The sequence below is a fragment of the Camelina sativa genome, chromosome 10 (genome assembly GCF_000633955.1).
Source record: "Camelina sativa cultivar DH55 chromosome 10, Cs, whole genome shotgun sequence".
Taxonomy (NCBI): domain Eukaryota; kingdom Viridiplantae; phylum Streptophyta; class Magnoliopsida; order Brassicales; family Brassicaceae; genus Camelina; species Camelina sativa.
In genome coordinates, this window is record NC_025694.1 from 13621963 (window position 1) to 13635289 (window position 13327).

The 13327-nt window shown below is 33.5% G+C and overlaps 2 protein-coding genes, 1 long non-coding RNA gene and 1 pseudogene across 17 annotated transcripts; all 4 read right to left on the minus strand.

Moving 5' to 3' along the window:
- LOC109126849 (protein FAR1-RELATED SEQUENCE 6-like) lies at positions 346-2038 on the minus strand. The gene is made up of 4 exons (XM_019230725.1): positions 1819-2038; positions 1226-1686; positions 419-1066; positions 346-351 (listed from the first exon to the last, which is right to left on the minus strand). The coding sequence occupies exons 1-4, from the start codon at positions 2036-2038 to the stop codon at positions 346-348; spliced, it is 1335 nt and encodes a 444-aa protein (XP_019086270.1).
- LOC104718824 lies at positions 7008-9410 on the minus strand. Of its 15 annotated transcripts, none has more exons than XR_756466.2 (7): positions 8919-9400; positions 8549-8580; positions 8342-8409; positions 8150-8239; positions 7814-7848; positions 7537-7683; positions 7008-7454 (listed from the first exon to the last, which is right to left on the minus strand). It is a non-coding gene; the product is annotated as an uncharacterized LOC104718824 (long non-coding RNA). The 15 variants fall into 15 exon arrangements; XR_756465.2 differs by having other exon boundaries at positions 7537-7693; XR_002033576.1 differs by lacking the exon at positions 7814-7848 and having other exon boundaries at positions 7008-7291; positions 7378-7454; positions 7537-7693; positions 8919-9399.
- LOC104718825 lies at positions 9669-10288 on the minus strand (annotated as a pseudogene).
- On the minus strand, positions 12229-12890 carry LOC104718826 (monothiol glutaredoxin-S3). Its single transcript, XM_010436629.1, has one exon. It carries the CDS (start codon positions 12705-12707, stop codon positions 12399-12401), a length of 309 nt encoding a protein of 102 aa, XP_010434931.1. The 5' UTR covers positions 12708-12890; the 3' UTR covers positions 12229-12398.

A 13327-nucleotide genomic window follows, 5' to 3' on the forward strand; every position in this document is an offset into this window, starting at 1 on the left:
ACACTTTTTATCTTTCAAATTGACAACATGCAGAGATGTTCCACTTGTTACTTGTACTTGGTGTGCATCGATATCTTGGACAGTAAGTAACTTAGCATAGTCCACACGACCCTATAAAATAATAACGACATTATATTAGAAACTTAGTTGTATAACATACACACTTGCTAAGAAAGGATGAAAACGAACAGACCTGGAGAATTTTCTCTACACCACGAGTCAAGTCTGTTGTCATCTTCAATGCATCAGTCCTTCTATCTGAAAACCACCTAGTCATCATGGACCTTATTTCTTCCAATAGTTGTACAATAGGAAAGCTCCTAGCATGTGACATGACCTTATTCATTAATTCTGCAATGTTGCTTGTAAGCAAGTTGTACCTATCACCTGAGAAATGTACACGAGTCCACATACGCACATCAGCCCTTACGAGGTACTCATGTAGTGCTGGATTCATGGCTTCTATCTGATCAAATGTGGTTTGAAAGTCGATAAGTCTAAAAGCATTTGCCGCCTTTTTAACCAAAGCAAATTCTGCTCGACCTTTAAACCGAACCAAAATATTCTTGTACATATGGTATGTGCATATTCCCCTACTAGACTTCGGATAAACCTTTTTAATAGCTTTCCCAATTGATTTGTGCCTATCAGAAATAATGGAAAGACTTTCATCATCAGGTATCACACAGCTGAGTTGCTTGAAAAACCATTCCCATGATTCATCATTCTCTGTATCAACCACGGCGAAAGCAATTGGAAAAATCTGAAAATTGCCATCTTGAGCTGTTGCTGTCAGTAGTGTCCCTAAGTATTTTCCCTGTAAAAAAGTACCATCCACAACAACCACTTTCCTCAAAAACGGAAATCCCTGTATGCTTGCACCAAATGCTAGAAAACAGTACTTAAATCTTTGAGCTTCATCAACTTCAAGCTGTGTAAAAGTTCCAGGATTTGCCCTTTTTATCATATACAAATATGTAGGAAGCTGCTCATAACCACTCTCTGGACTACCCCTGACCAACTCGCGAGCATGCCTTAACGTTCGATATGCTTTCCAATAATCCATCTATCATCAACAAATACTTTTTTTTTCATTGTTGTGAAAAAAAAACGGAATAATGCGAAAGCTAAACAAAATAATCAAAATAATGCTAAATAAATGGAAAAATTATACCTTGATTTGAAAGCGTTTATTTAACGCTTCAGCAACATGCATTGGCAGTACCTTGGGACCAACTCCACCAACAAAATCTTTGTACAACTCTCCTAGAATATGATGATCTGCTTGTCGGGCACGTGTAGAGCGCTCTGTTACAGAACATGTATGTGCTGAAATAAACACACGGACCTCAAACTTTGGAAAGTGATTTATTGTTGCAGCTCTTACCCTCCACTTGCATCCTTTAACCCAACACTTGACAATCAATAGTGTTGGTCTCGATTTGTAAACAAAATAATCAAACCTTTGTACCAAGGTTAGTATCTTCAACCGTGTTTCTAAGTGCTCCTTTGTATCATACATTTGCCCAACAGCCAAATTCACAGAAGACAAGTCTACCTTTGAGACATCAACAGGTTCCTTATTTTCTTCAATAGAAAAAGATGAACTCCTGTTCTTCATTGGCAATTTATGATCCTCTTCTTCTGGTGGAATTCCATACATGGTAAAATTCTCATCATCAGAATCTGTTCCGTCAGAATCATCACAATAATCAAATCTACTATCATCTTCATCGATCTCTTCTTCATTTGTGTCGATGGCCATATCAAGATACTCTTCTCCAACCTGATCATTTTCATCTCTTCCTCGTTTCTTACCTTTGTGATTCAAATCAGTCTGTATTTTCTTCTTCACTTCAACACAAAGTCGACCTGTAACCCTTTCCAATTGTCCCAGAAAAGTGTGCAACTGACGAGAATTATCGATAATAACTGGTGGTGTATCACTGGGTAAATCCTGCAATAACCTCTTCGAGATCTTGTAACTCAAGACAACATCAAATACCTTGTTATCCAGCCTGTAATCCTCATATACCATTTCAATGCAATCATCAAATCTGCTTTGATCGTTACATTGTAGAATTCGTGAACCCCTTTCGTTATCAACAACAAACAACCATTTGTTGTTGTCAAAGATCCAATTACCACAAACGAGAATCACATGCTTCATATTCTCTTGGTTGTGTAACAATCACTCTAAAACGTGAAGGAAGGGATGGAAAAAAAAACCACCTTCAAAGGAAAATAATAGAGAAGTCGATTATGAACCCCAAAAGGAAAGAAAGCAAGATTAAATCCACATTGGAGAGGAGGAAGAAAGAATTTATGGAAAAAATAAGATGAACCCAAAAGAGAAAAAAAATTGCAGTCAATATAGGGGGAGGGGAGGCACGATACAAAAGAGAAAAAATAAGGTAAACCCTATATTCTCGCCATATATGGCAACTGCTACAAAAGTCTGTCGCTTAACTTTAAAAAAAATCTGTCACAAAATGCACTAATAAATCTGTCATTATCCCTGAAAAAAATCTGCTGTCACTATATCAACATAAAACAAATCTGTTATCATTGTATTCATATATAATAAATCTGTTATCAAGCAGCAGATTTTTTAGTAGGAAAAAACAACTGTCATAACATAAGAAAATCTGCCATAACGTATATTGTGCATGTGGGTCAATATAGCAATTTTAAAAAGACTTTCGAAAATCTGTTATCAAACAACAGATTTTTCCATCAATCCAAAAATCAGTCATAACTTACAAAAAATCTGTCACCACTATATGTCAAACTAGCAATTAATTTTACGTTTATAAATCTGTCGCAATGTGACAGATTTTTTAAGTGAAAAATAAAACTGTTACAACAATCATAAAAAATCTGCCACAAAATTCCTAGAAAATTGACTAAAACAATGAAAATCTGTCATGACTTTATAAATAAGTTTGTAGCGTTAAGAAAATATGTTGTTCACAAAAAAACTGTCGTTACACACTTCAAATAAATCTGCCAATAGAAAAAAAATCTGCCGTCAAACTCTGCAAATTAATCTGCCATCTAAAATAAGTCTGCCAAAGAAAAACTGCCATCGACAATAAATTTGCCACTTACAAATTAATCTGCCATTACTTGTNTCATTACTTGTATGGCAGATTTTTATATAAAAAAAAAAAAACGAAATTGCAGGAATTTTTAACCAAGGGTAATATTGACTTTTTTGTTTTTCCTAACAAAGCAAGAAAAGGTATTTTCGGTATGAAATTAACCCAACTGACTCTCAAATTTTAGGAGCTAATCTAGCAATTAACTGCTCAATTTGGGTCAAACTAGTGATTTTCCCAAATAAAAAATGTTACAGAATAACATGAGATACATATTAAATATGTTTAATTATCCTTTCCATAGAAGCCATTACCAAATACTGGGACTTGAGTTTAAATAACTTTTTAATGTAAATGTACATCAAATTTTTATCACGTCTACTCTGGCTAGTCGCTTAGTCCAAGATTTGTTAAGAGATAACTTTTTGATATGATAAATGCAAATTTGCAATAAAATTTTGAACTTTGCTTCATAAGTAAATAATTTAAGGCTTTGTCGGAAAAAAATCGATCCACAGCAAATAATTTTAAGAAAACAAAGTTTCGATAACGAAGGCAACCACCATATTATCTCCTTTTCCGGTTATTCTCTAGACACTTGATTAACATTTTCGTCATCATTTGTGAATTAAACTAATGTACAATATATATTCTTCACCTATAAAATATGAGAAATACTCTAAGATATAGCACTATTTTATGTTTTTCTTCCAAAAGTAACATAAAACCTTAATTTTTCCAAATGTAGCATTAAGTGATATTTGATATTTGATATTTAATTTAAATACAAAATTTATTATTTTAAAAATTAAACTTACGATTTTGGATTTTTTTGGTGAAGCTTGTCGTGAATCACCACATCTGAAATCTAGCTCATCTTCAGCCATTTCCAGGAGAAACGTTGTCGTCTCGTCTGGTTATGGGCTCTGGCGTTGACCGGTCATCTATCTGTGTCGGCACACGACCGAGAAAATACGTAAATAATCCCGATCTGAGAAAGAGAGTATGGGATATATCTCGATCTAGTGGAAGACTCTTGTCATCGGAACAAAGAGAGAGAGATCGTCGAAGAGGAAGATCAGCTACTTGGGTTCAGTTAATGGATTATGGGAATCTTATGCTACACGATGATAGAAATAATGGTGAGATTATGTGGGAGAGTTTTAAGTATTCTTATGAATTATGATTCTTTTGAGAAGAAGTGTAAGCTGTTTAGGAGTAGTTGAATTTGGTAAAGTATCTAGCTTGCTATGAGTTTTTGAATTGTTTTGCTAATCGCACAGATCAACGTGGTAGTGTTTCTTGGGGTTTCAAGGTTAATCAATCTGGTAGTGTTGCAGAACTAGTTTAAATGTGATACATATAAGATACCTCTTGAAGTAATGTTAAAACAAAAATTGAATTCATAGACTAATCATGTTTTTGAATAAGGTTTTCAGCTCTAAATCAAGTGATTGATGATAAACATGATAGCAGATAAATCAAGAACAAAGCAGAGAGTTGATGATGAAGATGAGAAAAAGGCACTTGAATGGAAGTTTGAGTTCGTCGTTATGAAGGTATTCCTAAATTTCAAGAATGCCTTCATAAATATTAGGAATACCTTCCTAAACGGGTTTTGTGAAGTATTTTTGTGTTATGTCAGTGATGTCTTTGAATGTTTCTTTACAAGATAGAATTATCTTGTGTCTTGTGTTGGAGAAGTGTGTGATATCTTTGATGTGTTTAATTGTAATGTGAGTTTTTTTACATATTGATTTCAGCAAAGAAGAAAGAACAGTGTAAGGAATTTGAGTATGTTGTTCCAAAGAAGACTTGATGATGAACAAGATGTTCCATGGCAGAGCACACAACATGTTTACACCATCCTGAATTTATGCAAGAACACTTTAAACATGTAATTTTTTTTAACTACTATCTTATCTTTATGAAGACCATCCTGAATTTCAAAAAGTCATTCCTAAATATTATTGAACCCTTCATAAATGTAAATAGATGTGTTTCTAAATAATTTTTTTTTGTGCATTTTGGATCAATGTGTCAAATATTAGTAGATTATTCCATTAGTGATGGGTAATGATTTCATTTTTGTGCACATTCTAATGTTTGGGAATCTAAATTTTTTTATGAAAGTCATCATGAAGTTCAAGTAAATCCTTCCTAAAGTTCTTAAAATCCTTTGGAATTTCATACAATCTTTCCCGATTTCATAAAATCTTTCATGAAGCTCAGTCACAGTTAAAGCAAAGTGCTAACATAAACATGTGAGAATGTTATACATCATACAAGTACCAAAAAAAAATAAAAGGTTTCTTAAGCATCATATATGTCTAAACAACATATATAGTAAAATTGGATAAAGGAACAGTCTCATCTGTAGATATCCAAAACATACTTGCATCTTGTGTCATCTGCAACATGACATAGCTTAGAGAAATCTTCAACCCCATTCCCTGCAATAAAAATTGAAATCAAGTAATAAGTTTCAGGAAAGTCTTCATGAATTCTCAACAATACTTTCTCAATCTTCATATGTGACTGTGATGGGAGATGGGATGTGAATGGTTTCTAGTCTGAGAGCCATCATTATCAATAAGAAAACACATTGTTGGGAGATGGGATGTGAATGATTCAGACTAAGAAAATGTTTTTATTCTAACCAAACCAATCAGCTCACATTCTCTCAAGTTCAGCTATATTGTCAAATTGGGTTTGATTGTACTGAACGAACTCAGAGAATAAGAAAGCAAATGCCTTCAAGCTCACCTGCAACACAATTCCAAAACAACTAAATTTTCAGAAGATACTCGAAAATTAATGATCACACAATAAAGAAATCTAAACCCGAGAGAGAGATTTGAATAGAATTTCCATCACAACTATCACGTCCAGATCCAAATCAAAACAATGTTCTCAATTTCTAGTATGAGAGCCATCATAATGGAGCAAAAAAAACCCAAACCTTTGTCACCCGTCATGGGATTTATCGTGGTTGAAGGTCACAAATCAGAAAACTCTCCATATCCAGCACCAACTAAATCATTCAAATTAAAATTAGAGTTATCTTGTTTCACTGAACCAGAGCTCGAAGATCTCTCAGGTCCTTATATTCATGCTTGGGCTCCTTTTCAATGTCGAGAACGCAATTACTGGTTTCACTGACTTCGGATGACTCACATATTCGATTGGGTTCGCCGGTGGAACATTTGTCTGCGATTGAATTTGGAATTGGCCGAGAGAGAAGTGAGAGAGAACATGAATATTGCAATCTCACGATTTTGACATTGTTATAATTTTATTAATGTTTTATTTATTTTAATAATATAGAAATTTGTGCTAATTTTGAAATTTTTGAACATATGTGTTAGTTTTGGATTAAAAACTAAAATTGGTGTTATTTTTATCAATTACCCATAAAATATTGCATCTCCAATTTATAACCATTATGTATTAAAGGATGTTATATATGCTTACATAACATAATTATATATACTATATTCCTTCTATTTTGGATGCACTACAACAAATATGTACATTGTTAGCACGAGAGAAACGCTATAATATGTAATTCATAGCTCTTTTACAAACGCTATGTTAGGTCACTGTTATTGTAGGTACCTCACATATGATAGCGCATAATTCGTATGCTATGGTATAGTATTATACCATAGCAGTACAGAAATGCTATGTTATCCCGCTTTTCAAATTTTTAAAAATAATGTTATAAGTCATTATACACGCTATGTTAGGTGATTCTACCATAACGTTAGTTAAACGGCTTAATTCAGTTTTCATAAGCAATATCTTTATGCTATAATATATTCTGTTATAGCAGGATTCTAGATGCGATTATAAGTGTTTTGAGAACACTGTTTTCATGTTATTTTGAAATTGATCTAGAACCTGTATTAATATTAAATCCCTAATTCACCATTTCACAATCAAACATAATACATAGTACATAACACAAGTTTAAAATCCATAAGGAACAAGACAAGTCTGAAGATAAAAAGCAAATCCATAAGATAGATTGTAAGTCTAAAGTAGGAGACAGTAAACCTCATGGTTAATTTAAGACATAATGATCACTTTGTCCTCTGGCCATGCAATGACTGTGCCAAGGGCATCTTCCATCATCTCGATTTCTTCTGATGGCCTCCAAACTGCTGCATCGCTTACCTTGACAATATCTACCCACACTTTAACTGCATTAGAACCCAACCAACAATCATATGACTTGACAGAAACAACTTCATAACATATCGAAAACATTTACTTGATATTCCTGTGAATGCGGTAGAGTTTTCTTAGTTGGAGAGCCTGGACCTGTTGCATCCTCAATAGGACATGTTGCTGCAATGGTGCAACAGCTATCACAGCTTATCCGTACAATGGTGCAATAAGAATGATAATAGATGGGGTAAATGAAAAAAACCTTCACCATTCTGCTGTGTATTGCTTTGGTATAAACTCGGGCTTCTTTTTTTCATCAGTGGTGGCAACACCAAGAGCTTCCTTCCCAATCATGTTGCCATTAACATACCACCGGGGCTTTATCATAGGCTCGATAACATCACTGGTTCTACAACATACTTACAAGAAATAGAATTCAAAGATATAAGAGAGAAACATATAATTCAAAGATGTAAGAGAGAAACATAGAATTCAAAGATATAAGAGAGAAAAAATAGTTAAGTTCTAAAGATACTCACTAAAAGCGGCAGAAACACTTATAGTGAGACCAAATCTGAGGACATAAACCAAACTAGTATAACTTGTAATAGCCAATAAGATTTACAATCAACAGATAACCATATCATTACATATGCAGAACTTCAATTCATGTTTACTAAACTAAAGTATTACGGAAAAAAAAAAAAAAAAAGCAAACCTTGGGATTTATATATGTTACTTAACATCACTACAAGAGTATATATATTACGTAACATCACTACAAGAGAAAACACAATAGAAAGAAGTCATGATGCATTATGATTTACGAGGGATATGACAAGAGATGTTTTATAAATTTTTTTTTAAAAACTAACCTTCTTCTTAGACCCTTTCTTCACAAAAACCATCCAGCATCGGTGATTCATAGACATAGCTTGAAAACCAAATACTTAAATCAGGAGGTTCTAAGAATCAAACAGATTGAACCAAATTAAGTTTGAAACAAATATGCATCAATAGCTGCAGACCTAAAGGTTTAATAAGAGTATAAGGGAAATAATACTTACCTGAAAGGAGTGAATCATAAAGGGGTTTACTTGTCTCTTCTTTGCTCTTTACATCATGAAAAGGATCTCTAATAAGGAAAAAACAAGTATCAGTATGAATAATAGATGGCACCTGCGACTAAGACAAGCCTTGAACATGAAACTGAACATCAAGAACCAGTAGGAGAACAAACAACTAACAACCCACAAATAGATGCTTTATGGTACCTTCACTATTGCCCATCGCTCAATGCAAAAACCTAAAATGGGGTTAAACGTTTAGAGAAAACAACAACAGCCACAATAATATACTAACTAAACCATTCAAAATACTAACCTGTCTATTGAGTACAAGAAAAAAGAAGCTTCTCTATGCGACAACAACAAATATAAAAAATTTGGATCACAAAAGAAGAAACCCAACAAAGTTCAGCACTTTCCCCAAAATACCAAAGCAGTAACACTAGCGATAAATCAATTAACTTTCAACACAAATGAACCTAAAGAGAATCACAAAAAACACATAAACTTTGCAACATAAATGAGAATGTGTTGAGTTGTTTCAACCCAAATGAACCTAAAGAATTACAGAACTCACTCATTTTCCTGTTGTTGAGAACCGAGATAGGCTCAACTGTGGAAGAATCTTGGTTAATATCCCAGAGACGGAGGAAATCGCCGGAAGAAGTGAGTAGATCTCCGGATGAAGGACGACGGAGAGAAGAGGACTGAACATTAGCTTTGTAGGAGGATAAAGACGCTGGAACGAGAGATTCGGGAGAGGCTTCACGGTTATGGAATCAGATCGAAAGAGAGGATGTCGAGTTACGGCGGTTTCCGATCGAGATAACAGATCTGTAGTTGAGTTATCTATGGCGTATTGTGTGATCTGAATTCGATTCGATGATGGTGTCTTCTTCGCGAATATAGTGAGAGAAAGTTTCACTATCAGTGTTCGTCGGATTTTTTTTTTTCATTAACAGACGGAGAAAAACTCGATGGAGACGCGAGGCTAATGGAGGAGAAGAGTCGTGAAAGGTTTTCTTTCTTTTATTTCTTTTCTTTCTCCGTTCAAAGTTTTTTTTTCTCTTTGGCACTTAAAATTATTTTTGATGTAAAATCTGAAAATTTTCCCTATATTTTGGCCGAACAAGTGATTTTGTCTTCCGACTTACTGATTTTTTGTCATAACATTGTTTTAATGCTATTATAAGTAATCAAAATAAAATATTTATCTTCTATAGCAGTTCGGGAACAAGTGATTTTGTCTTCCGACTTACTGATTTTTTGTCATAACATTGTTTTAATGCTATTATAAGTAATCAAAATAAAATATTTATCTTCTATNGACGATAGTTCATTTAATTATAAAACATACCCACACTTTACAAAATAGGTGACGGATAAATTTATCTTTTTCAAAACTTAGACAAATTAACTCATAATACATACATTCTTGTGTATGTTTTTTTAAGTTCACTTTAATTAGTTTCTTCATTACATTGCACTCGCATTTATGTTGAAGTCAAAGCCATAATGCTCCAGCGCGCTTAAGCATGGGAAGGAGAGAACGATTGAGATGGAGACTCATGACTTGATTAGCTCCACCAACAAGCTGCCCTCCTATGAACACCACGGCACGGTCGGGCTGCACCCAAGCTGAGCCAATGCTTGTTCTACCTCTTTCCCTCTGTTGATCTCGTCTAGTTCATAGATCGTCGGGTTCACGCCAAAGTCGAAGAAGAGAGTCTTGATTGTGTGAGACATGCAGCAAGAGTTCTTGCTAAAGATCACTACCGACTTCTCAGAGATCATCTTTTGTAGATTCTCCATAATTAGTGTTATATGGGATGTTTGAAAAGCAAAATGGATGTATTTGATTAAGATGTATATTAGAGATCAAAATGGGAAAAAGTAATTAACTTATAGAGAAATTGTGATATGTTTGGGTGAATATAGGAAGTGAATTTGTGCTTCTTTGTTTGATGGAATGAAGAGTGTATAAGGTCCTTTATATAGCTTTCTAAGAGTACGTAAGCTTTCATATTACGTAGCCTTTTTTCTAAGAGAATAAACTTTAGTACAAAATAATATCTCAAATAAATAGTGAAATAAAGATCATATTTTAAAAGCTAAGATAGTGGAAGTATACGAAAGAATATGATCGGTTCACACCTTCTTGATTCTTTGCCTCTTGCAGCTAAAGAATAAAACTATATAGATCAACTAATTCGGTAAAACGTCCAAAAAACAAAATTTCTTGAGGAATATTTGATACGGAAAAATGATGTTATGTTTATATTTTGGCCGTATATTTTCATTGTCAATATATCATAAATACAGTACTGTTTTTCTCGTATATCACAGAAGAACATTTATATGTTATCGGGTTGTGATTTTCGTTATAATTATCCTGTCTATACAATTAAATTTAGATACAAGTCCAAAAATAGATAAATTGTACGGTCTTGTATAAAAAGAACAAAAAATGCAAAAAGACTGAAATGAGATTTGTTTAGGCTTTTGATATGCATGAAACTTTCAGTTTTGTTTTTACAAGCCAATCGAAACAAAACTTGACTGAAAATAAGATAAACCGTACCAAAGCTTTTTTATTTATTTAATTAAAATGTAATAAAAAAAAAATCTTTCCTAAAATATCCAACTTCACTTCACTTAGCTTGATCATTTCTGTGTTCTCAATTTTCATTCATGGAATTTTCTAATTATCGTATTTCCTCACAAAACTTAAAGCCAAAACTTTATCAAGGCAAATTTGTCGGGATGGAGCCATGATAATGACTAAGTTGATGAGGTACACTCTTCATTGAATGTTGGTCTCGTCTCAAGTCTCAACTTAACACTTTGACATAGTTTTAGATCTCTATATTTGCGAAAATACGAGATCTTATGATATTATCTTAAGAAGTGAAATATTCTTGTTATGACCACTTGAGAAAACACGGAAACTCTGTGGTTCCGTTTTAGCCTTATCTTCATGATTGAATCGGAACTTACGATGTCAAGAATCAAAATCTAAGCAAAATTGAGCTTTATTCCCAAATCGACGAATTTTAGAATGTCAAGCTTGTGGCCAAGAAGATGGAATCGATAGTGAAGCACCCACGTGTGTTCCAAAATTTTATTAAACTGTAAAGTCATAATTTTGGATTTTCTCTTTAAAATGATTAAATGTATTGGTGGCCCAATATTGATCTGAAGAGTCAGTTATTCTTATATCACAATACAAGGTTATCATCATTTTCAGTCGACGTGATTCACGTACCGACGACACATTCTAGTATATACAACTAAGATGCCTAATCACATCTAGTTCCGCAACTGCCCGTACTGTTGTGTAACAATGCAACGATGTCCCTTATCAAGACGTGGAAATGCGTTTTCGTAGATAGATAGATAAGGTAGATAGTACAGAAATTAATGATTGATTGTTATAAGGTAACATATTACAATTTTACACAAATTGCTAGCTAATGGACAATTAACCACGCCTAAAATATTAGTTACAATTAAGATTTTTTCATTGTAAGAATTCATTTTAAGAAGTTATACGCATCTATAGATGGCGAGCGTATAGATAAAAACACTTCGACTAGTTATTTAAGGCTTGATTCAGACTTTTCACCTCAATTCAGACTCGTCATCTTTAAAAAAAAAATTTTAAACTTATACAACATTCTTTACCTGTAAAATATTTCTTCTTCAATTCAGTTTTTATATTATTTATGTCTAGGATCATGCATGTTATGCATAAAAAAATATGTATTCTATTCTTTTCCTTTGCACCATTAAATAATCATCCACTTTTCAGTGCACATGTGTTCATTTCTTAGATGCATGCCTGCATGCTTAGAAAATTATATAAATATAAACGTGGGAAAAGGAGAAATTTAACGGTAGCTGATTTTATTATAAATATAACCACTGTTTACAAAATAGGTAACCGCATAATCCATCTTTTCAAAAAGTGGAATAGACGTACTGACGTAGCATTAACTCATACATACATTCTTTTGTACGTTTCTTTACTTCTTTCGTTTACATTAATTATTTTAAGTCAAAGCCATAATGCTCCAGCGCGCTTAAGCATTGGAACAAGAGATCGATTAAGATGCAGACTCATTACTTGATTTGCTCCACCAACGAGCTGCCCTCCAATGAACACCACTGGCACGGTCGGGCTGCACCCGAGCTGAGCCAATGCTTGCTCTATCTCCTTTCCTCGGTTAATCTCGTCGAGCTCATAGATCGTCGGGTTCACGCCCATGTCTAAGAACAGAGTCTTGATTGTGTGAGACATGCAGCAAGAGTTCTTGCTAAAGATCACTACTGACTTCTCGGAGATCATTTTTTGTAGATTGGACATTAGTATTATACTGTGACAAGATATTTGAAAAGCGTCTTGCAAAGGAGACAAATAGGTGTGTTTGGTCAAAATGCTAGATTAGAGATAAAATGGGAATAGTAGAGAACTTAAAGAGAGATTATGAGATGTTTGGCTAAAGATGAGATGCAAGGCTTGTGTTTCTGTGTTTAATGAAGTGAAGAGATTATAAGGGTCCTTTATATATAGCTTTCTAAAGTACTTAACCTTTCATATTACGTAGCCATTTACTAAGAGGATCAACTTTAGCACAAAATAATATCTCAAATAAATAGTTAAATAAAGAACATACTTTAAATAATGAAAAGTAAGGTAGTGGGAGTATCCGAAAGAATATGATCAGTTTACACGTTCTTGACTCTTAATTTTCTTCTTGCAGCTAAAGAATAAAACTAAATTTGGCATAAAACGTACAGAAAACAAAATCTTTCTTAGATGTGAAGAATATTTGAGACGGGCGAATTTTGTCATACCTCTATAGTACGGCCATATATATTCATTGTCAAAAGAACTGATATATATATAAAGGGTAAAGCCATACAGCTTTTTGTGAAAAACAGTTCTTACAATGACACAAAAAAAAAAAAAAAAAAAAAAAAAAA

Excerpts from the sequence above, each read along its gene's own strand:
- LOC109126849 (XM_019230725.1), bottom strand. The coding sequence starts at position 2,038 with ATGGTATATGAGGATTACAGGCTGGATAACAAGGTATTTGATGTTGTC. Across the intron at positions 1,687-1,818 it reads GACTGATTTGAATCACAAAG|ATTCTGATGATGAGAATTTT; the intron begins GTAAGAAACGAG and ends CTGACGGAACAG. Across the intron at positions 1,067-1,225 it reads TTGGTGGAGTTGGTCCCAAG|ATGGATTATTGGAAAGCATA; the intron begins GTACTGCCAATG and ends TGTTGATGATAG.
- LOC104718826 (XM_010436629.1), bottom strand. The coding sequence starts at position 12,707 with ATGTCCAATCTACAAAAAATGATCTCCGAGAAGTCAGTAGTGATCTTT.